General features: G+C 44.2%; 3 protein-coding genes across 5 annotated transcripts; 2 read left to right on the forward strand and 1 right to left on the reverse strand.

Moving 5' to 3' along the window:
- Positions 1-7,349, forward strand: cep70 (centrosomal protein 70). Of its 2 annotated transcripts, none has more exons than XM_076017463.1 (15): positions 1-559; positions 968-1,067; positions 1,231-1,354; positions 2,628-2,808; positions 2,888-3,063; positions 3,165-3,224; positions 3,381-3,480; positions 3,576-3,664; positions 3,800-3,878; positions 4,020-4,172; positions 4,248-4,391; positions 4,738-4,906; positions 5,011-5,119; positions 5,832-5,911; positions 6,080-7,347. In XM_076017463.1, the coding sequence occupies exons 1-15, from the start codon at positions 551-553 to the stop codon at positions 6,136-6,138; spliced, it is 1,632 nt and encodes a 543-aa protein (XP_075873578.1). In that variant the 5' UTR covers positions 1-550; the 3' UTR covers positions 6,139-7,347. The 2 variants fall into 2 exon arrangements, with proteins under 2 accessions (XP_075873578.1, XP_075873577.1); XM_076017462.1 differs by lacking the exon at positions 1-559 and adding an exon at positions 798-890 and having other exon boundaries at positions 6,080-7,349.
- A 278-nt stretch (positions 7,350-7,627) lies between these two features.
- LOC142882800 (ankyrin repeat domain-containing protein SOWAHC-like) lies at positions 7,628-10,183 on the forward strand. Its single transcript, XM_076017461.1, has one exon. It carries the CDS (start codon positions 7,848-7,850, stop codon positions 9,552-9,554), a length of 1,707 nt encoding a protein of 568 aa, XP_075873576.1. The 5' UTR covers positions 7,628-7,847; the 3' UTR covers positions 9,555-10,183.
- Positions 10,184-13,521: 3,338 nt separating this feature from the next.
- dhrsx (dehydrogenase/reductase (SDR family) X-linked) lies at positions 13,522-22,535 on the reverse strand. Of its 2 annotated transcripts, XM_076017465.1 has the most exons (7): positions 22,378-22,535; positions 18,080-18,187; positions 17,680-17,748; positions 16,898-16,999; positions 16,585-16,792; positions 15,206-15,413; positions 13,522-14,324 (listed from the first exon to the last, which is right to left on the reverse strand). In XM_076017465.1, exons 1-7 carry the CDS (start codon positions 22,475-22,477, stop codon positions 14,142-14,144), a joined length of 978 nt encoding a protein of 325 aa, XP_075873580.1. In that variant the 5' UTR covers positions 22,478-22,535; the 3' UTR covers positions 13,522-14,141. The 2 variants fall into 2 exon arrangements, with proteins under 2 accessions (XP_075873580.1, XP_075873579.1); XM_076017464.1 differs by lacking the exons at positions 13,522-14,324; positions 15,206-15,413; positions 16,585-16,792; ... (1 more) ...; positions 17,680-17,748; positions 18,080-18,187 and adding an exon at positions 18,535-20,958 and having other exon boundaries at positions 22,378-22,504.
- Between the last annotated feature and the right edge of the window lie 1,235 nt (positions 22,536-23,770).

Raw genomic sequence — 23,770 nt, forward strand, 5'->3', positions numbered from 1 at the left:
CACTACGCACTAGTTTGAATAGGCGGAAGGGACGAAACGTTGAGACAAGAGTAAACCACGGAGTAAACTAATAGAACGTCATATCGGAGGGTAGCCTGGAAAACGCCGATATTTTGTCGCTCATTTGGTTCAAGCTAAAGCTGCAGCGCAGGTGTTTATTTCGTCTCAAAATTCAGCGTCACACACTTGAGGAAATATCAGCTAAACAGCGAACTAACTATTTGGGCTAACTCGAGACTAGCTTTTAACAACTGTAACGTGAAACAGTGCTGATGTTGAAACACATTTCGACTTTTTTTCTAACCTTATAATTCGCCCAGTACTTTCAATTGTGTGCCGAATTGATAGGAAAAGATTCAACTTCCCCCCCTCTTACGTTGATATCATATTTTTTTTGTTGTCGTTTTCTGTTTCCCCCATGAGCTCATAAATGTTAACGACACATTTCTAGTGCGAGTTCCGTGTTAAAGCGTTATTATCCGAGGAAACGACTCATCCTGGATCTCTGTCAAGCTTTTTTTTTCTTCTTCATCTAAGTTGATGTGAAAAAATGGAGCTGGTAAGTCTGTTGACACACACACACACACACACACACACACACACTTATACCTGTCCGTCACAATAGAAGTAGAGGGCGTGGTTTCAGACGATCGAATGGGACCTGCGTTTAGTCATTGGGCCAGTTGCTCCTCCTATTACCTTTGGTGGCAACTAAGGGAGACTTTCTGTTTCCCTCCTCCCCAAAATAACATTACTGGCTACACTAGGATGGCACCTCAGTTCAATAAGTTTTAGCTTAGATAAACAAGGACATGGACAGTGGGACCGATGAGGTTTCAAAACCCAGAAATGGGACTTTTGTTTATCTGTGGACTTGCAGGCGGTTTCAGGTAGAGCGCAGATCCCCTCCCGCGGTGAGATTTGTCAGAACTTCCCGCCTGAGTTTGATTGTGTTTCTGGATTACAGCAGGAGCAGATGGAATGGGACGACGTGAACAAACTTCTGCGGCATCACGGCTTTAAGCCGCTCCACTTTGCCAATCCAGTGCAGAACAAGAACCTTCCTGGTGAGAGGATGACTTTTTTTTTTTTTTTTTTTTAAGTCAAGTGAAAACAGTGTATTTGCTGAAGAAAATGACAATTTCACTAAGCTTGAAAAAAAAACTTGCTAGTGGTTCAAAACGGGTGCCAGCAAACCTCCTGAACGCTAGCTGTTGTGAAACATTTCAGATTTGGTTCTGCTGGACAAAAAGTCTGCCGTTGAGATGCGGACGACGCTGAGGACGATGCTGGCCGACTCCGAGAGACGCCAGGCGCTCATCCAGGAGCTCATTAAGTCCAACAACCAACTCAAGTGAGTCAAATGTTAGGACAGTTGTTGAATTTTATTTCTGCGTAGCAAATGATTTCAAGATATGGCGTGAAAACAACAAACAACAACATTCACTTACACAGGTTAATAGACGAGCAAGACTGGGGTCAGCAGTGGTTCAGCGTTTCTTCTTTCGAAGAGTTGTGCTGGACACGCAAGTTAACGTTTGCTCACGAGTGTCATGTGCGCATAACACTTGTTGGTTAAATCAAAAGCACTGTGATTGATTTAGTACAGCTAAACAAGCTATAAAATGTCCTGACAGTGTGAACGCAAGTGTTTTGTCAAATTGTCGAAGTGACAGAAATTCCAGGTTAAGTCGCTACAGTCGGTCCATAAAATAGAAATACCGCTTTTGTTTTCCTTTCATAGCGAATGGCTAGCGAAATTTGATGTCCAAAAGATGGGGAAAGAAATGTTATCAGTTTCAGAAACACCCAAAGTGAGGTCATTAGGAAGATTAGCATACGTGCCCGATGTCCGGCTGGTCAACGGCTATTTAATAATGTACCTGCTGTGCGTGTCGACCACCTGGTCTCTTGACATTTAATCTGATTAGCACCACCCCCCAACGCTGTAAGCACACGTATGGTCCCACCCTTGAGTGCCATGGGGCTACTAGCTAAGTGAAGGTTGTTGAATGGTACGACCAGTCAACTGTAACTCTGGCCCTCCTTCCAAATCCACCAGGTCAGATTAAAGTTACCTCAGAGGCAGCCAATAAATGCGTGTTAGAATTTTTTATTAGAATAGGAGAATAGAGTAGAATAAAACTTTATTGATCCCCCCTATGTACAAGTGAAAGAACACATCAACAAACATCAAAATAAAAACAAAAAAATTGCAAAACAAACCAAAAGCAGCTTTCAGATAAAAATATTCCGTTTTTATTGTGTGTCTGTCTGTGTGTGTTGTATGATATTTATTATTCTGTTCATCCCGTTTTCTTTTTTTTTTTTTTATATGCATCAACCCGTCTTCTGGTTTACTGCGCCTTTTCTCTCCTTGACTCTCTGGCGCTCAGGGGTGAAGTGCTCAGTGCAGATTGACAGTGCCACCAATCTTGACCAATCTTGTGCGGCTTTCGCAAAAAAAAAAAACAAGACAATCGACTGCCGAGAAAAAAAAACCCGGCTCCCAGCCAATGAGGAGCCAGCTCTCTTCATTCACTTCAAAGAGCCGACTCTCGGAACCATCGTGAGTGCCGAAGCTACTTAAGCTTAAGAATGCGTCCTTGTCCGTGTGCCTCCTAAAGGGAGGAGGCTGAAGAGCAAACGAGACGAGCAGTTCACCACTCCGAGAGGAGCGCGGAGCTGGAGGTTCTGCTCGACGGGGTGAAGACCAGAGTGCAGGAACTGGAGGACCGCTGCCTGGGCAAGGCTGCGCGGCAGTATGGTTGCACGCAGCAGCTGCAGCAGGAGAAACAAGAAGCCCTGGTAGGCGTGGAGACGACCCCAATGAAAACGGAACGGAACCATGCAGGCGCCCGACCCAAACCCCAACTTTGCTTTCCAGTCACGATGCAGGGTTCTAGAAGAGACTCTGTCCAAACAGAGAGAGTCGGCAGCTCGGCTCCAGAAGAAGCTTCACTTCGCTGTCAAAGAGGAGGAGCGTCGGCTGGCGCGACAAAGTCGGGCTTTTCAGGACGTCTGCAACCGAGCTTGCCAGCAGAACTCGCTTGGTGACCAGCAGTAAGCACCTCGTCCCCTCTCCAGTTTCACCAGCGCATAATTTTGATCGCCCAGACAAAATCTTTGACCCTGGTGTTTTCTCACGGCCGCCACGCCTTCAGGGCGCTGGACGTGATCGACTTCTACGAGGCCAAAATGAGTCAGCTGCTGGACGAGATCAGGTAGGCGTGCCTTTCATACGGTTCCATTCCATTTAAAATGCCCATGTTGTGCAGTGGATAATGAAGATGTGCTTGCAAATACAAACCACTGACCCCCTGCACAGATGCATTTTGCTAAACCAGTATTTCCCCCCATCCTCGTTCTCTTCATCCAAGATCCGGCAAAAGACACCCGGAGCGTTCGCAAGCCAGCCACCAATCCAAAGCCAAGAAGACTGGCAGAGGCACTATGGCGTCTTTTAAAAGCGTCCTCATGGTGAGCTGGTACAAAGTCACGACTTGCTTTTTTTTTTTTTTTTTTTTTTTTACCCTAAAGCTGAACGCTGACCCCGTTTTCCATGTGGTCCAAAGGCGTACCAGGACCAGCAGAAGGACTGCAGAGGTCAATTAGAGGAGCTGAAGACGGAGGTGGATAATCTGAAGCAAACCTTGGAGAAGAGGTGTGATTTTTTTTTTCTTCTTAATGTCATCTTGGTACTTGAAGGTTAATTTAAGGCCCCTGGATCAGCAAGGAAAGGCTCCGTCGGTCCCCCAGTAGGTATTTTAAAAGCCGTTCAACCCGCTGTCTGTCGCAGATCACCTCGGGACGACATCCTGCCTCAGATCAGCGGTGAGCCGACCGCAGAATCTGGCCTCTGCGCTCGTTACCAGCAGGTACGCCGCACCAGCGCACGAGTTCAAGCGGTCCGGTCTTGGCCCCCAGTGTGTTTTCTTTTCTCAGACAAACCGTCCCGGTCAAACACTTTTTCTTGTTGGTTTTTGTTGGGTTTTTTTTCCCCCTCATTTGATCGCCAGTTGCTGGGTGACATCAGCATCGTGGCGACCAATCCTGCGGTTCCGTTTGGACTGCGCAGACGGAAACCCCTCCCCGTCGGGTGGCAGGAGACCGACTTCCAGACGCTTCCGCCCACCCTGGAGCTCTGGGCCCAGCAGCTCTGCCTGCTGAAGGTAAAAACACCCCTCAGTCACACGCTGTTGACTTTATTCAGACAGAATAATTTTGTGTGTGTTTTTTCTTTTGAGGACCTGAAAAAGGGTTTAAACAAACTGAGTAGCAGATTGATGCCCTGGCAGCCACCCCATGAAGACGGTGGTGCTGCCAAGGTGGAGGACATGATGCTACTGGTGGACTCCATGCTGGAAAACACTGAAACTGATGATGGGAAGGTAGTGCTGCTGCTTCTCTCATGGGCTGTTCCATTGTTGAATTAAATCTAGTGCTGAAAGGATTAGTTGAAAGAGAAGATATAATTAACCTGAATCGAATCTTAATTTTCTTTATCAATCCCAATTCCATCCTTCGCTGCCACTAAACATTAGTTCAGTCATTGTGTTTCACACGGACAGAAGTCGAAAATGTGGCTCCACTTCTTTCAGGTAGATGAAAATAAAGCAACATTTTTGCAAAGGATTTAGAGGAAAATCCTCATTTGAATCTCCGGTAAAATGGAAAACAAAAATGTTGTTGTTGTTTTGGAACGATACCCAGCACGTGTTCCCTGTGGCGTTGCAGGTGCTCAGGAGTCCCACTCGGCACACGCTGAACTCCATGGTGTCGCATTTCCAAACGCTGTTCGACGTGAAGTCCCTCCAGGGGGTCTACCCGCGCATGAACGAGCTGTACACCCGACTGGGGGAGGTGACCAACGCCATGAGGAACCTGCGGGATGTTTTGGAGCTAGGTGACCCTCAGACGGACGCCTGCGCGACACACTCATGACTCCTTCAGACAGGGAGGCTTAAAATCGTGAGCTGACTCTTTTAACTATTTTGTTTTTGGTGGCAGACAGCAGGGTTCCTCCTGCTGAAGTGGTGAACCACGTGGCCAAGCTGGTTTCATCAACCCAACAGTCCACGGAATTGCCCAGTCTGCTGGGAGCGGCCGACCTCGACAGGTCCGCACAGGGGCGCACCACACACTCCTGATCATTCATTCATTCATTCATTCATTCATTCATTCATTCATTCAATCATTTAATTGTATTTATTTATTTAGCACAAATCAAAAAAAAAAAAAATCAATGGTGCAGAGATTAAATGAAGCCCAGTGGGTTTGTACAGGAGTTCCACCCCTTTCAATAATAACAGTCAACTTAAATTAATGAGGCTAACAAATAAACTCTGACAAAAAAAAAAATAAGATAAAAGGTCAGTAGTATAAGATAAGAAAAAAATAGTCAAATTACAGATCACTTGGCGAGTAATGGACAATGTAAACAAAGTACAAAATACAGTATGAGGATGGGAAAAAGGCATAGAATGAAGATGTAAGGCAATGAAGAGGACAGGAAGTGACTAGATATGATGAAGAGGTTTTTAAGAGTGAGTGGGAAGATATGGAAGAGAAGTAAACTGTCCCAGAGCATAAAGCCTCTGTAAGACAAGTTAAATTGATGATGTGTGGTACGGGTAAAGACTAAATATAGATTATTAATATCACTGTGTCTCGTACTGTAAGAGTGCATCTGACGTTTTGAAAACTGTCAGGGAGATCATTGTTCCAGTAACTAAACTCTGGCTCTTGCTAACCTCGCAGGGCAGCCGGGGGGGGCTCTGATATCTGAAACGTCGCTCATCATCCTTGTATATTTGTTTGTCTGTTCACAGCATCATCATCAAAGTGAAGCAGCACGAGGAGTTCTTCCCCGCCTTTCACACCCTCATCCTGGACATTCTGCAGATTCTAGGTGAGGGGAACATGCGCAGTGGTGTCTCACTCTTGTTTGCCATCTCTTTCCACGCAGTTGACTTGCGTCCGCTGCCTGTGCCACTTGCTACTTCGTTACAGCGGCGCACAACTTTGTGTCTTTGTTTCTGTATTCTCACTTCTTTCGTGTGTCGTCTGTGCATTTTAGGGGTCAGCGGCCTGGATGACGTCCTCCCGGCACTCAGGTCTTTGAAACAAATACCCTGATAGGTTCACCTGACGTGAGACTTCTGTCTTTCTATCTACACACTCCTTCTTGTATTTAAAATTGGTTTTGGTTACGCTGCTACAGTACCACAGGTTTTGCCGCAGCGAATACAGCACGCTTGGAAGGACTCCCAGATGCTGCTCGTACCCGATTTGTCAGAATAGTCCTTTGCCGGTTTGAAGTGGTTTCTTTGGTGAATTGAAACTAGCCTACGCAGTTGTTTCAAATATATATCTTGCTAAATGTGGGTATGAATGATGTATCATTACATTCCCATATTATTTTGACCTGCAATTTGCTTTTTGGGACATCAAAGCAAATATGAATACAATGAAGAGGCTCGGCGAGTACATGTTGCAAAATCTCATATGATGGTTTGATGTTGTGCAAAATGTACTTATTTTTTAGTCCCAATACTGTGTATTTATGGTCAAAAAAAAAATTGCTCATCCTCCACTCTCCCTCTCACTTTCTTTTTTGTCAATGTCACTAAAACACACACCAGCTATTTGTGGTGTCACAAAGGGCTTTAAACACAAAGCTAAATATGCATTTCTATATGTTTCCTGTATATCTTAATATACCTGTACATTATTCTTTTTTAGAATAATGACTGTGAATGATGTCCGTCATAATGCCGACCCACCCTCAACCTTAGTAGCAAGCACACCTGATGGACGTGCCCATTATTCCAGGCGATTGCTCAATGTCAGAGACTTGTTCGGTCCCGTTGTGTGACGCAAAAACAACTGAGTAGTTTTCCAGCTAACTGAGAGTGACGATCAAATTGGTTCACGGGTAACATTTTTTTTTTTTTTTTTTTTTTATTGTTTAATTATATTCGCACCAAATTCTTTATTGTAGTTTTCATAAATGAGTGAATGCACCTTTTACAGAAAATACGGACACGTACAGTGTGTGGTTTACTTTTTTTTATTTTTTATTTTTTTCATCCAAAAGCTCTGTAGGGGAAAAGAAATATTTGTCCTAACAAACATTTCAGTCCGTTTATTTCAGGGGTGGGCAAAATGTTTGACTCGTGGGCCACAATAGGTTCTAAAATGTGACAGAGGGGCCGGACCAGGAGCAGATGGATGGAGTGATTTTGTGACCCACCTCATAGGTGAGAAAAGTAACTCATGGGATATGTACAGTATGTAGAAAACATGTTCTTTAATGTCAATTAAAAATTAACAAAAGCAAAGTTACAACAAAAATATCTGTCTATGCACCACGATATTTAGCTCTTTATTGAAATTACTCTTAAGAGACACTGAATATATGGATGAAATACTACTTTGTGACTTATTCAGTTACTATTAATATAATTTCTTCAAGTTCGGCGGGCCGGACTAAAAAGCTTAACGTGCCGCACGTGGCCCCCGGGCCGTGGGTTTGCCCATACCTGATTTATTTGTTTATTCGTTTATTCACCCGCCTGGGCGACATGGTACGGTCCGATATTGGCAGGTCCCTGAACTCGGTTGCTAGGCGGCGGGTGACGCCGCCAGGCCAGAAATACAACAGGCAGAGCTGAAACTCAATCCCGTTAATCGGCAGGAGGAGTCTAGTACTACGGGCTCTGTCCCGAGCGCTAATTCGACCCGGCACTTGCTCTGCGGGGCGGTTCGGTCCGGTCATGACTAAATGTTTACTCTGAACCGTTATCTATCAAATAAAGAACGAAAAACTTTACTAGCCAAGCGCAATGGCCGATCGTCACTTTGACGTGACCCGAGAGACGATATTGCACTACCTGCGCGAGAGCGGCGGCAAGGTGAAACGCGCGGACTTAATTGCACATTTTAGCGCCGCTTTCCCCGAGGGCCGCGAGGAGAAGGCGGCCGCCCGCGCCGCCTTCAAAGGCTACGTGGACGGCGTCGCGCTCGTGCGAGCGGAGAGCGGCGTCAAGTACGTTTGCCTGCGGAAAAAGTTCCGCGAGGAGGAGGAGGGCGGGCGCAGCTGGACCGGAGTGGACCCAGAACGGGCAGCGAGTCGAGAGTGTCCTCGCGGGGAAGGCGGCAAGGAGGAGGCACGCGACAAGCGGTGGGAAGTCGGAGCGGCACCTGGCTCAGGTTACGGAAATGACAACCAGCTGCGGTTTCCGCATGTTTTCACACTCGGGAGTGCTTTTCCGGAAAAAGCAGGCGGCGAGAGCGAGTGCTGCCGTCGCGGCCGGCTCGTCGGCAATATACGCGCGATGGGCAACAGGCAGAGTTTCCGGGGCGACGCCAGGGGGTCGAGGAAGGTCCCCAAAGCTCCCGGCGTACCGGAAATCGCTGTGATTGAGCCTTCGCCGCTCCCCGTTGAGGATCCCATGTTCATCCTGCCGGGGCCTGCTCAAACTGGTCCTACAGGACAGGTATATGCACTCACTAGGGCGCTCGGCAACAGGGATGGGCAGGTTGAGATTGAACGTCTTGCACCTGGAACCCCGGGGGACCCGGCACGGGTGACCAGGCGCCAGGCAGGGTCCCACCAAGACGAGGACGATGGGCTCCTGGAAGCCGGCAGCTTGTCTGGCAGCGAAGGCACCGGCTCGCCAAAGGGCAGCCGCAGGCACTTCATTGAGGTCATGATGAGCTCGTCCCCCCAGGTGAGGCGAAGCCTGGTACTCCGCAACTCCATCTGCCTCTCTTCGAGGAGCGACAGCGACTCCGTCTCCATGGTCTCGTCCAACTTGGACGAGGACAGGGCTGTGGTCACCCTGGACCCGCTGGAGCACGAGTGGATGATGTGCGCATCGGACGGGGAGTGGGCCAGCCTGCACCGCCTACTCGCGGCGGAGCCCGGCCTTGTCCTAAGGAAGGACTTCATCACCGGTTTCACCTGCCTCCACTGGGCGGCCAAGCACGGCAAGGCAGAACTGCTGGCCCTCGTGATCAACTTTGCCAAGCAGCACGGCATCGGCGTCAGCGTCGACGTCCGGTCCAACGCTGGCTACACGCCGCTCCACGTGGCCGCCATGCACGGCCACATGGAGGTGGTGAAGCTCCTGGTGGGCGCGTACAACGCCGACGTAGAGATCCGTGACTACAGCGGCAAGAAGGCCTGCCAGTACCTCACCAACGACGTCGGCTTGGACATGCGGGACATCATCGGAGCGTACGAGTGCAACGAGAACCGAGACTGCACCGACGGAGGCCGGCGGAGGTTCCCCAAGGTCCTCCAAATCAACTTGAGGCCCCTGAGACTTCTCGTCCCTGGGGATCCCGGTGACCCCAGCGGCCCTGTGGTCCGGGAGAAACCTATCAGAAGGAAGTCCTCGCTCGGCAGGGTTAACTCCAAACTGGAGAGGCTTCGCCTGAGGACGTCACAGATCATACACAGCACAACGTTCCACGATGCGGAGGAACTCGAGGAGTCCCCGAAGGGCTTGTTGAAATCTCGTCCCAAGACTTATTTCTTCGGCTGAGTCGGAAGGAGTGCGCGGAAACTTGGGATACAAGCGAGTGGCTCTACGTTTGAAACCTCTTGACCAAACAAGAAGGGCCTGTGCTTCACTTCACTTAACGTTTATATATATATTTTTTTTTCTTTTTTACTTTTTGACGGGGTTTGTCATTTGGTTTTGCACAATTTTTTAAATTCTCATTATTGTTTTGATTGAACAACATATTATAGTAGACTTCTGGAGTTATTAAAGAGGGAAAAAAACAAATCTTGGCAGCGCTTTTGTCCATCCATGCAAGTGTGTTGTCCTCTTTTTTGAAAATATTGGAAATTAAAAATTGTCCTCAGGTCCGCTTCTAACTAGCTTCATTTGCAGAGTGTGTGTGTGTGTGTGTGTGTGTGTGTGTGTGTGTGTGTGTGTGTGTGTGTGTGTGTGTGTGTGTGTGTGTGTGTGTGTGTGTGTGTGTGTGTGTCACGCACACAGCTCGAGTTCCACATTGTTTTTTGTTGTTGACATTTGACCCAATCCCTGAGATCCATCTGGTCAATATTTAGTATTTTCCCCCAAAGAAACACGCACAGTTACCTCACCCTTCTATGCTACCTTATAGCTACTACTTTCTAATACCTTCTGCCTAATAAATTTCATTGGGGGTGTGGGAGGGAGGATAGGATCACGTCAAGAGAATTTTTGCGTTCTGTGAATTTACTGCCACTTTGTGCACTTTTCAAAATCCTATCAGCGATTCGCCACTAGAGGACAGTATATCACAGCGTTCGTCGAGGTCAAATGAGCCAAACAAACGTCAGAGGTGAAGTTGTTGCCCTTAAAATTCTTGATCTTCAGCCCTTGGGATGTGCAACAATTTTTTTTTTTAAACAAACTATCTGGATGTGCTAATCTGGTTTTACTGTAAAAATAATGTGCAATCCAATCAAGCTTCAAGGTTGTTGTTGTTTTTTTTTTAATAAGACTATCTCGTATGGTCATGGGCCAAACTACAAAAATAACTCACACCGTTTATTGTTCAGGAACTTTTTTTTTGGAGCAATTTGTTGCACCGCTGCCTGAAAATCCCACAGGCCAGGACTGTGAGTGCAACTGACGCAGCGATGGCCCAATTTAATCCTCAACACATCGCCTCATTCCAGGGCTTTAGCCGCTCTGCAAGCTTTTCCATCTCATGCTGTGTTAAGGTTCTTAGCCGGGGGACCCGCAAAGGTTTATTGGCCTAATGGCAGTGTGTAACAGAGTTACTGCTTCATTACTCTCTGATCGGAGTCTGACAAATTTTAAGCAAAAATTTCTACAGATTGTAAAAATTGTGGAAAAAAAGAAATTCTAGATTTCTACAGTTCAGATGAAAGCATTTTAGGGGTTGTTCAACATTTTGGCAAATTTGCGTATTGCCTTCCTTCCCAATCCCTGCAGGCGTATGAGTAGGTTCATTCTCCTGAGTTATAATTGGCTGTTTTCTTTTCGATCTGAGGAACTGGAGGTGAATGCTACAGGTCTCCCTTTCTTAATGGACGGGAGACCTGTAATGACGGTATCTGTTTGATAATGACAGTGTTTAAAGGGATAGTTCAACATTTTTGCAAGTTGAGGGTGATGTTCAGATGATCAGGGCAAGCCTCTCCTGTCATCGAAACAACATGTTTCATGTCAAGCGTGTTGAGAAGAAGCTGATGGCGGATCACGGCAGCCTTTTATGGTAGATGGTGATTATTTCTTCACTCACCGAGGCACACCGCCTTATTTATTTGAGGCAAAAAACCAAGTAACTATACGGCACTGCCTGAGGTCGCACTGTGTCACTCCCCAGTGATTTCCTCCAGAAAGTTGCCCCCCCAAATCGAAGGATTTGCGAAAAAAAAAAAAAGAAAAAAGAACAGGCACTGCTATGGCTCTTATGGCCAGTTTGCCAAAAATGTTGAAGTGTCCCTTTAAACTCTGTCATTATGAAAGACATACCTTAAGATACAATGCAAGTGCCCCTTTTCTATTAAGAAAATCACTTCATTCTTTAAAATAAAAATGGCTTCAAGGAAGCACGGCAAAAGGCAAATTTCCCCTCAAAAATTTGAACCATCCCATCAAAAATCCCAACATATTCACATTTGGGGTTACAATTTTCTACAATGTTCTTTTAAGAGTCGTTGTGAAATTGATTGCTCGGGCTGTGTCAGAACAACTTTTTTTGAACTTCCTCTGATCTGTGGCCACTGTACATAGAGACCTTAATTGATTATTTTCCAGATCCCCTGCCAACCTCAAAAAAAAAAAAAATTCCTGGTTGGGTTGACCTTTTGCGAATCAAAAACGGTTTCACATAACAAAAGGTTAAACATGTCTAATGTGAGGGACCGTTTTGCAAGTATGAAGTAAAATTACACGGGTGATGTGCACGAGCTCGCCCGAGAGAAGGTCCCATCAGTCACAGCTCCTCCAAGGTTGTAAAGTGAGAGGGCCTCCGGGGGCCAGACCCAGTCAGGAACTATCCTGCACGACAAATACCTCTCTGTTGGAGATGCCAGATGCTAAATGTCATTTTACCCACAAAGGCATTACCCACTTCTTTCAATTTTTAAGCCATTTTGGCAATGTAAAAAAAAAAGGAATATTGGTCAAATTGGCCAGAGGATTTTCATAAATAATCTTCTCTTGGTTCCTTAAACTAGCCTAAAATGGATAAGATAGACAAAAATGGATAATGACTTGTGTATTCCTTGATGTTAAAACTTACGTTTTGAAATAGTAGCAATCAAGTTTTAGGTATTTTTGTAATGTTTTTTTTCCATTATAAATCACATAGCAAAATTTGACATTTACTTTATTCCACAAGTGTACCTTGCAAATGGAACTATTGGTGCACGACCACTGACGGCTGATTGTGTTTGATGATAATTCTAATCAAATACCCCTTTAAATGTTTGCATCCTTCTGTCTCAGGAGACGATGGTTCAGGTACTTCATGGAAATTATTCCTTGATTTAAAAAATAATTTCATATTAAATCTGACACTGCAAAAAAACAATGCGTAGAAACCAATTTTGTTGCAGATCATCGATCCAAATGAACAAACAAAGAAGAAAGAGGCTTAAGTAGGCCAGTTGATTTTTGTCATATTTTCACTTTTTATTGTCATTTTCATATCAGTTGAGATATACGCACATGTACACATGATATCACGTTGGCATCGGTGTAAATTCATACGATCAAATACTAATACTGGTTGAAAAATGAAGGCCATGGTCATCACAGTTGACGTTTCAATAGGAATGTCACGTAGTTTGCTAACACTTTACAATAACTACACGTTTAGCAGTTGGCAAAGTTTTAGTAAAGAAAATTCTTATGAAGCACCATACCACCATCAGTACATACTGGTGAGTAATTTCCATTTGTTGCTTGCTATGTAAGCACATATGTTATTGTGTACGTAAGGCCATTGGGGAGTTGCTTACAAATCAAGTGACAAAAATGTTTGGCCGTTTGTTCACAGCACCACGCTGAGCATTTTTGAATACAGTCTCGCACGTCTGACACTTGGCACTTAGTATGACTTATTTTTGATGACATTTACACTAAAAATCAAACTTGTGAGTAATTCCGTTAGTTTTGTACCTTGGATATTTGAAAGTTAAAAGAAGAAGACACATTGGACGGATGATCGTGTTGTTTCACGGGACATGAAAAAAGTAGTCAGCTAAGGATTTCTGTACAAACTCTGCGTGGCAACTTCGAAAGAAAGAGGCGAGTTGTTCACATTCTGAACTACGAGGCGCCGACTTGTAATGTCGCACACAAAGTCCATAAATGACTCGCACAATCTACATTTCAGTCTGCTAGATCGGCCCCCGCGGCGGCGATTCAATCGATTTAAGGCTGGGGTAAATGTCAATGATCTAAATATGGAATTAGCTGCAATCACAGATGCTTTGAGGACATCTTTTTTTGTTCTCTCTATTAAGCTCTTTTTCTAAAGTTTGCATAGTGCACTAGTGCAATAACTGCAACTGGGTAGCAGGCAAATGGCATTCTGGTACGTTTGCAAGCTTAGCAGCTTAGCATACCAGTGAGGCACTTAGTTAGCTTACGTGTAATCACATGTAGTAATATATAATATGTTTTTTGTTTTTCTTAAAAAGGGCTTTTCTAGAATTAGAAACTTAGCTTGATTTAAGAAGCAAATAACAGATTAAATGATTGAAGAATAAGGCAAAATTATAATAACTTCCAGCATATTGTACTTTTCTTTTTTTTCGTACCTACTCATTAAGAGTAGAGTGACCTTTTGCCCTGAACCAAATATATAAATAGTGCACACTTCATTCTCAAAACTAACAAACATACAGAACCTTCAACTTTCCTTCTTTGTTTCTTGCAATTTACAACAGTATATGGATCAATGCAATCATCAAACTGGAAGCATATTGGGGCCCAGAAGAATCGTGTCAAGTTGGATTTCAAAGTGCTTCATGCACAATAATAGCCACTCACTTGGCACACCTGGCACGGTGGGCGAGGTGAACGCTGTGGATGTTTCGGAATGTCGACAAGGCAAAGTTTGGTCACGGTTGGGTGTGCGCCTCGCGAGGAGGCCCCTCAGGGACTCTTGATGCCTACCAGCTCACAGCTCGTCTTCCACAGCTTGGCCTGCAGCTCGGCGTCGTAGGAGGACTCGGACGACTCCCTTTTCTCGCCGTTGTACAGGTAACAGCCGCCCACCCCCTCCATCTCGGAAGCCGCTGCGGCATAGACGGTAATGGACGCTCCCTCCGCTGGAGTCTGAGGGAATAACCGTCAACGAGATTGATTAAAAGCATTTTTCAGCCATTGAGTCTCCTTAGAAGAAAGAAAAAAGGAAAAAAAAAAAATAAATAGTTCATCCAATGGCCTCAAGGCCGTGGATAGAAAATACTCAAATGTTTCCCCATTTCCTGACTTGTTCAATGTTTTTTGGGAAATCTTCGGGGAATCCTTTTGAACTAAAGTCTGCTTTCCGGAAAAGTTTACTCATGGCACACGGCTGCCAATGATGAGCTGGGTTTTGTCTATTAAAAAGTGTTGTCATGCCACTGCTACTCTATAGAAAACTTGTTTTGTTTTGTTTTTTGCTAGTACATCAAATCGTATTCGCTAGTATGTAAATTAATGCCAGATGTAGCATTACACGACGACTGACGAGTGTGACTGTGTGTGTCCTGCTATATTTTTACAGGTGTGGTAACGTCACAGATGCTGACAGAGGGGTGGTCAAATTTTATCTGAGTACGCCGTCCTGCACTGATCCAGCCACTTGACTTGGTGGCATACTGGTTAGTGTCCACTCTGTGGCCGCCAGGTTATGGGTTCCTGGCCGAGTCAAACCAAAGACTATGAAAAATGGGACCTTTCTGTGCTTGGCACTCAGAGTGAAGATTGGACTTTGCGGGTTTTGTTGCTCAACGAGTGATGCTCCCCGCTGAGCAGAGAATGAATTTCAGATATGGGATGACTGTTTGCCAGTTCCCCATCACAGGGCCACATAGACCACCTTCGGCCGTCCTAGAGTTGACAATTAGTCTTAGTTGCGTGTCTTTGGACTAAGGAGCAAGCCACAGCTACCCAGAGACAACAGCGCCACCGTCTCACCCCCATGTTCATTAAATCGGGACCAAATAACGCACCCTGAACAGAATCTTGGCCACGGGCTTCTTCATTGCCTGCGCAAGGCTCCACAGATTGTCGTAAAGCGCCGTGTCTACCATGCCGGGGTCCACCGCATTGACAGTCACTGAAAATCCGCCGGCTGTCAGCTGCTCCTGGAGGTAGTAGGTTAAGAGGACCAGCCCAAGCTTGCTTTGGGCGTAGGCCCCATGGGAACTGTAGCAGATCCTGGAGAGCAGAAAGGAAGGGCAGGGCAAGGGTGAGGATGAGCAGATTTATAAATGTTAGAAAGTGGCTTGTGTTTCGTGAGTACAATTACATCATTGCCATGTGACTGCCTGTGTCTTATAAAGTATCACAAAGGTTTTCGTTTAATTTGCTCAACCAGACTACAAGCCTTGAAGAACCGGACACAGACCTTGTCTCTGTTGTATCATAATAAAGAGAACCAGACCAAGACTTCTGTCTTTGGCTTCTGGTGCTTCCTGGTCTGATCTGTCTCGTAGGTTTTTGCATGACTTCCTGGTGCGGGATTAAGCACGGAGGCCCGATCTTGTCTGGAAGCAGGAAAATGACCATACTGACGCCAAATTAGTACGATTAAAAGACAAAGTTGAGGGTTTTCAAACTTCAATCAAGACTTAGGGAATCGTTTTGGTTTCTCAACAGGGATCACCTTCTCAGATGATTCCACGATTGACGGACACGTGGGGCAATCATGGTTTGATGCATCGTTCTGCATCACTACACTACAAGAAATTGAATTAGCTAAACGAGAGTTCACTTGCAAGCGAAACTGAGACTCACTTCCTCACCCCTTTTCAGGCGGAGCAGCGTTGGCTTGCACCAGAGTCAGGGTGCTTGTACTTATAGCGCAGACGCGTCATGGAGATCTTAAGTCTCGGCATCGCTTCAAACAGAAGGCATATAGGTTTTGCATCAGTCTCCTTCCCCTTTTAAATCCACAAGAAGTCAATGCCGTGGCTTATTTTTTCCTCGGCCAATCGCGTAACTTGGGAGTTTTGCTTTCCGGAGGCAATTTAGGTCCGAGAGCTGCGGGCACTGTTTTTGATCTGTACATGGAGAATTTCAAAGCAGAGTGTCATCTGTGCTATTTTAAAGGTATGAAGGGATTTCATTCAGGGAAAAAGAGGCTCTTGAATGGCATCGAAAGATTGTTCAACAACAAAAGTGTTCAAAAAGAACACTTCAACGTTTTGAAAAATTGGCCTATTGATACGTTTTGAGGGAGGCCTGTGCTTTTCATAAGTCAAATTAATATGGGATTTTGGAAATGGACAAATTTGCCAAAATCCACCATAGCGAAATTTAGACTTGAAAAAGTTTGAAATTTAGCATTTTGGCTGCTCCGTCTAGCTCAAAAAATATTTTTTCTTACTTCCTGTTGAGGTCATCCATGTGCATGATTCCCGCGTAGTGCGTGGCCGAGGACATATTGACGATCTTTGAGCAGAAGCCGGGCCTCCCCGACCTCTTCAGTATGTCCAGCAGCAGGTTGGTGAGCAGGAAGTGGCCCAGGTAGTTGAGCACAAAGTGGAACTCGAAGCCTTCCTCCGTGCGTTGCTCGGGAACCAGCATGGTTCCAGCTTTGATAGGACAAAGACGGTGAAGATCTTTCTTGGAGGGCAAAGCTTTTTTTTTCTTGCATTCAAAAGACTCTTATGCGAACAAAGGGAATCAAGGATGCATACCGTTGTTAACCAGGAGATGGAGTGGCAGACCTCTGTCTCTAAATGACTGAGCAAACTGCCGCACTGACTTTAGCGAGGTCAGGTCCACGAAGGCATACTCAGCTGCCAAAAGAGACATTTTGAAGCCACACAGTTACAAAATGTTAGTAAGTGATCTAATCTTAGCCTGCTTGGGATGAGGTGTCTAGAGTCACATTTCAAATTTGATGTGGAAAAAGTGCCCCTTACGAAACGCCCCCTATGTTAGCTCTGAAAAATAACATTTCAGGATTTTGACTACTATTTCTATACTCTATAGTATAGAATATATTATATAGTGTATAGACTACTATTTTTTCACTATTTCTTTTTGCATGCCGTGCTTTGCAGTTCGGTTAGCCTTCTTGGCAACCTTCATCCTTTAAAGGCAACGGTGAAGCTTTTATTTTACTTTTTTATTTCAACTGTATGCTACCCTTAAAATGCTCTACCTTCAATATATTTTAATTTGAAGCAAAGGATGCAATAATATCTGTACCAGCCCTTCTCTACCAAACTAAGCCTGATAGAACTAGAATTGCAATGGAAGCGTAAATATACTTTTAAAAAGATAAGTAGGAGTGCCCCAATTTGTTTGTGTCCATTTTTTTTTATCTGCACAAAGACAATCAAAAGCATTTATAGTTATAAGTAATTATAATACATTTGTTAATTATAATTGTTGCACTACAACTGCCATTTTCACCCTTTTTAAAGCAAGCAAGCAAACAAACACCACTGCTACCAAGAAGCAGTTTCGTTACCTTTCCCACTGGTGCCTTCTCCGTGGATCTTCTTCACCGCTACTTTGCCTTCCTCTCGCTCGTTTCCAGCTGGATAAGGATTAAAGTGGTTGCCGTCAGATCCGCTGAGCCAACCAACATTTACTCGACAATGCCGGTTTACCCTTAATTGTTTGTGTATTCTTGAAACTAATCCCCTCCCCAATATTATATTGGTAGCACCAGACAAAGTCTGTTGCAAGACGGTTTACAACACAATGGTGAACTATTTTGCATCGTGGCTACAAGTGGGCAAACTGAAACAAACAAAAAAGAATGTTAACTAAAGTAGCAAATCGAGTATTTTAATCAAAACACAATTATTTCACTTTGATGTAACAGGCTCTAAGGTGGATCAAACATATCACTGACCAAAGCCTACCTATGATTACATGCATGCCCAGGCTCGCCAGGTGTCTCGCGGTCTCATACCCCATTCCTCTGGTGCCCCCCGTCACAATGGCAACCCTTCCATTTTGCTTTGTCAAAGCTGTGCAGGAGGAGAAGAGGAGGACTACATGAGCACGTTATCCAAGTTTTCACTTTCATTTTTTGGAATCCATATCGACATAGTGGTTCCACCAGTCTTCTTTATAAACGCGGATGTCCCCCCACCACCTATCCCACCCTTCTCCCTATGGAATCCAATCAACCAAAGAAGTTGGATGCTAACAGTTTTCCAACTTCAAATTTTTGACACTTTTAGGGAACCTCACGGATTAAAACAAAATGGAACGTGAGAAAAGTTAAGAGGGTCTACAGTTCAAATAAGTGGCTGTCAACGAACACCAATGGTGGAGGATGGTAGCACATGGAAAACACGAATCAGGAAAAAAATGGTTCATATAGAAACTTTACTTGCATAAATTGAGAATCACATGAATAGAGGCGTTTTGTGTTCAAGCTACTCGGTGCAACAGCTCGGCACACATCAAGTTCTTCTCAAGCTTAAATCAATGTCAACTTTCCACAAGGTAAAAGCTCTAATGTATGTAAATCTATATATGTACATCTAAAGGACTTTGGTTAAATAGACTTGACAGCCAACATAATACAATCATTTCACAATATTTTTTTTTTTTTTTTTTAACAATCCTTTAAGTTTTTTTCAACTGAAGAGAGCATACATTGTTAAAGAAAGTACAAAGTTATGCAAGGGCCTCTCCAAGAAATGTATTTTCTTCTCAAATGCTGTCGAAATCATTGTCACCGGGTTCAGGCTCATAGTAGCTCCTTGAGTTCTCATACAAGAATACTTGTTGATCCACTAAGGCAGGGGCAATTTGGTTCCTTTTCCCACAGAGGACAGCACCGGACGAGCTGAACAGCCGGTGGCAGGGTACGCTTGTGGCAGGTACACACCAGTACTTCTGCAACACCTTGGGCAACGTGGGGAACAAGGGAGCGTGGCTTGACCACCACACTAAAGGGTCTTCGTTGAGGCCGAGGACTCTCTGGGATTTGTAGTTACTGAGTTCTTCCACGACCTGTGCATGAAGCTCCTCCTGGCTTTGATCTGTGGTAAACTGGCAAAATAGAGCAGCCAAAGGGTTTTCTTGAGTGAAACCGCTCGACGGCGATGCTAATGGAGGCGTCTCCTTTTTGCTCGGCGGCTCATCGTCCGAGGAGAGATCTCCTTCGCACAAGCGCTCTGCATTCTGCTTCTCCAAGATGGCTTTTATGTCCTCGATGACGTGTTCTTCAACTTTGGCTCTTTCTTGGGTGGACAGAAAGGGCAACTTCTTGTACCGAGGGTCCAGGAAGGTAGCGACGTTGAGAAACGTTGAGATTTCGTGTGACGTCTGTGAATTCTCCGAATACGTGCTTGAGAGCACCTTTGAAATGACGTCTTTGGTCAACCTGATCTCATTCGTGTCCTCTTCCTTGGCCTTCAGGGTGGTATTTATCAGCATATGAAGCACAGGCTGAACCATGCTAATGACTGGGTACCTGCAAGAAGTGATCATGTCCACAACCACTTTAAAAGGCTGAAGTATTCCTATTAAGCCCTCCAACAGGGCCCAGTCAAGGCCATCGGGGCTCAAGTGATGACTGCTCGAACCCTCTTTCAGTGCCCCAACGACAGCAGCCCTTTGCTCTTTCAGTCTTTTTAACATTGCCAATGTCGCAAACCAAGACCTCCCCCTGTCTGAAAGAAGTGCACTGGCCAGAGTTTGATCCAGCTGTTTTTCTCTCAACAGAAATAACGCTGGTTCTCTAAAATCATCAACCAGCTTGCGACAGCTTCCCAAAAAACTTTCGGCAGCCGGCAGCCGGAAAGCTTCGTCCATCGCCCGATTTATGGTATGTCCAAGGCAAGGCATTTTCACTGACAATTCCAGCAATGAGCACGCCTTGATTATGTCCACCGAACCATTAGTTGTGGCACCGCTGACTTTATGAGTTATTCCCCACTTAACAAAAGCTTCATACATCTCTCTGGTGACGTTCTCTGCTGTGTTCTCCTCTTGCACTTCAAAGGTCTTAAGACACTTGTTGGTCATTGAGAAGCCAAAGGGACTGCTGTAGCTCAGCGACTGCAGCGAGAGTGAAATGTACGTCCTTTTCTGGGTTTGGCTTTGCCAGAGATCCATAGTAACACCACAGGTCACAATCTCAGCCATGTCCTTGAAGACCATATTGTGCATACGGCAATAGAGCTGAGGAAGCATTTTCAACGCCAGCTCGCTTTTGCTTGGTGGAGAGTAACTTGAATCAACCGTGCTCATTAAGGCCTTAAAAGTGGGCTCTTCAACCACAGACACAGGATACAACCCCTCACTGATGAAGTTCAAGATGGCAGCAGTCAGATCGGTGTGTCTCCTTTTTTCACAGTCTAGGCCCTGCCTTAAACTGGTGTCCTGCAACGGCTGCTGAGCAAGTTGACTGGAAGGCTCAGTCTTTACCCTGGAGGAGAAGGAGTGGTAGTAGCCAGAAGTGGTGCACACCTCGCGCATCTGATCTGTGTTGCTTTTGACAAACTCTCCGAATTCCACGGGGTGGTTCTTTTCAAGGTGGTACAACAAATTGGTGGTGTTTCCGGAATAAGCAATTTGACTCAAGCACACGCGGCAGTATATCCGTTTCCAGTGCAATATGCAACCGTCTGCATCAGTGTCAAAGCCAAAGTATTTCCAGACTTTGCTTTTTGCCCTCGGATGAGCGACCAGATTGAGGCCTGAGCACGAAGGTCCAGAACTTTTAGCCTCCATTGGTTCCTTGAGGCAACAATTCACTTTGATGACTCGATTTACTGAGCACCTGACGGGAATAGTGAAATAATAATAATAAAAAAATCAGAATATTGTCATGACATTTGCACTTACTTAACAATGGTGCTGAGGTATCTAGCTAAGTTTTGCAATGGCCATTTTTTTAAAAGGTAATTATTTCCTTTTTTTATGTATTTATGGTGAAATGATAAAGGAATTAAAAAGAACAAAGATAAGATGTGACAAAAACTGGTTTCTCATTTACTTATTTTACAATTATTTTCCAGGTGGCTAATCAGAATACAGGGTTATTTAAAGGGAAGAGATATAAATACTTAACCTTAAAAGGTTAGGGTTTTGTTTTTAATAGCCACAGTTTGAATCTGAATCAAACATGGGCCTCAAACGTGTTTTCATTTTGCACTACAATATTGCACAACCGGAAGACCTACTGGGGGAAATAGAGGGGCTGTCCGTCTGTCGACATTTTTAACCTACACAGACACAGACTTATTTTTGTCTATTTTAGCGTTTTCATGTTTAAATTTCAATGCTATTTGTGATGGGAAAAATACAGTCCTCCGTTTTTACATTTCCGATAAAAGTGTCAAAAACAACAATGCAATATCTGTTCATGTCAACAGAAGAAAAGAAAAAAAAGTCAAACATTTTCGGCCGGCTTTTCACAGTTAGGATTGTGAATGAAAGTGTTATTGTTGTGCGCTTTGTCTAATCCAAAACCTGCCAGCATTCTTTTCCAGATTACAGCGTGAAATTTTACAGACACAACTGACTCTCTGTTTAAGTGTATCAGTGATTCCAAACTGATTCCACGTTGAAAATAACCGCCTGAATATAAATAAGTAGAAATAAAATAGAAATAAATAGAACTAAAACACAATGAAATATACAATGAAGGAAAGTCTTAGCTTATGGGGGGAAACAACTTGTTACCTGACAATTTAAAAGTAATCCCAACAATCCGTGTCAATTTATTCTTATAGTGCAACTGGTAATTTACTTACTTAGTAGTAACTGAGTATCAACTTCTTTTTTTACATTCAGGGAACTAGAAGACGTCATTGTTACAATACAGTCAACCTACAACAACACTCCTTCTTCACAGTTAACGTAATAAGATAATAAGGACTAAACCAGTAACTACCGCAGACTGATTTTACATTAACACGTGTATTTGGACTTTGGATACTTAGACAAATTGCATCATCATTATTATCGTCATTATTATTATTACATTATTAATAATAATGTAATAATAATAATTATTATTATTGTTGTTGTTGTTGTTGTTGTTGTTGTTGTTGTCAGCTACTTTGGGGATTTTAAATATCAAAACACGGAATGAACGCGACATATTTACTCATCCTCATGGTCTCTCGTTTATCTTTTCTTCTGATTTAATTTTTTTTTTCTTAATAAGAATTGAAGAATTGAAGGTTGACCAAACCTGGCAGGGTGAAGGATTTGTTGAGCATCTGGTAAATAAGAACCCTGATGCCGCAGAAGTAGAGCTTCAGGAGGGGACCCAGGACCGACACCAGCCACATCGCTCTCGATTTCTCCTGCTGCGCTTCCGTTCCAAGCCCGTGTGCTTCGATGAAAATAGTCCGGGTCGCAATCTCCGCGCCGTAGTTTTAGTAGCGGCAGATTAAGGTTCCGCCCTCAGGAAAAGCGCGTCATTACAGGGTCGGGGTAGGGTGTGTCGATGTGACGACTTCAAACGGACTTTCCACGCAATAAAATATTCCCAGCCCGAAATATGATTACTCTGTGGTGGAAAAAAAAAAATATGACCACATTAATAAAAGATAGTTCTTAACTTTGTCTCGGAGCAATTGAATGTGAATTAACAGTTGTAGAGCGGCAGGAAGAACAGGTCTTCGGGAGTTAATTTATAACATAGCTTTTACTTAAGCAGAAGGTGTTGCTAAGGCAAGACACAGAAATTTCAATATGAATAAAATAAAATAAACAACAAAAACAACAACAACGTGTTACAAATTTACTAAAAAGCAACAAATTCTACTTTGAATTTTCTGGTTCATTTGAAGATTGGTTTGTGGATATGTACTGAACTGAACAGACGGTACTTAACTATGTAGCCACTTGACAGACATGACAGAACAAAGTTGTTGTTGTTTTTAGGGATTCTTACATCACTGAATGTTCAGTTTGGATTAACCACTGCACCCAATAATGTTTTTTCCCCCCAGGGTGCCTTACTGTAATTGCATGTTTTTACAGCATACCTTTTTGCAATAGGGTGCCACACCTAATCTTGTCTTTTATAAGCCAGGAGTCCCAGGTGCCGAGGACATCTGCACCAGCTTGTGTGCCATTAGTCGGACAGACAACATGAAGTTTGGTTTCAGCGTCGCTTTCTTGTTTCTCCTGGTGGCTTTGGCCGTGACGGCAAAAGGTAAGACGAGTACTGCAATTTTACCTTATAAACCAATATCGTAGTACTTGGCAGCTTTTTGTGTGGTTTGAATCAGAGTCTGGTATAACGGTCTCAATAAAATGCCTAGTATCCAAATCTGAAAATTGCCTTACTTTCCTGGCGTCATGACCACTTTTCAGTTGTTTATCCAGATGCTTTGATTTGCACTGGCCTACACCTGTTAACCCCAGCCTTTTAAATCCCCATCACCCTGTTAGAACCCTAACACATTAACCTTTTCCAAGTAGTAGAAATGAGAAGCTCCCTTTTGTCAGTTCTGTATCAAGTTCTCAATCAAACTAAGCTTAAGAAATAAATTGCGTTTTGTTAGTGTTGTGCTTTCATCCCAACAGAAGCTTAGGAACATTGCACAGTGGGCCTTTGATATGTAACATGTTGG

This window comes from Nelusetta ayraudi, unplaced genomic scaffold (genome assembly GCF_046127955.1).
Source record: "Nelusetta ayraudi isolate G7.1 ecotype Tasmania unplaced genomic scaffold, CSIRO-AGI_Nayr_v1 ptg000006l, whole genome shotgun sequence".
In the NCBI taxonomy this organism is placed as follows: domain Eukaryota; kingdom Metazoa; phylum Chordata; class Actinopteri; order Tetraodontiformes; family Monacanthidae; genus Nelusetta; species Nelusetta ayraudi.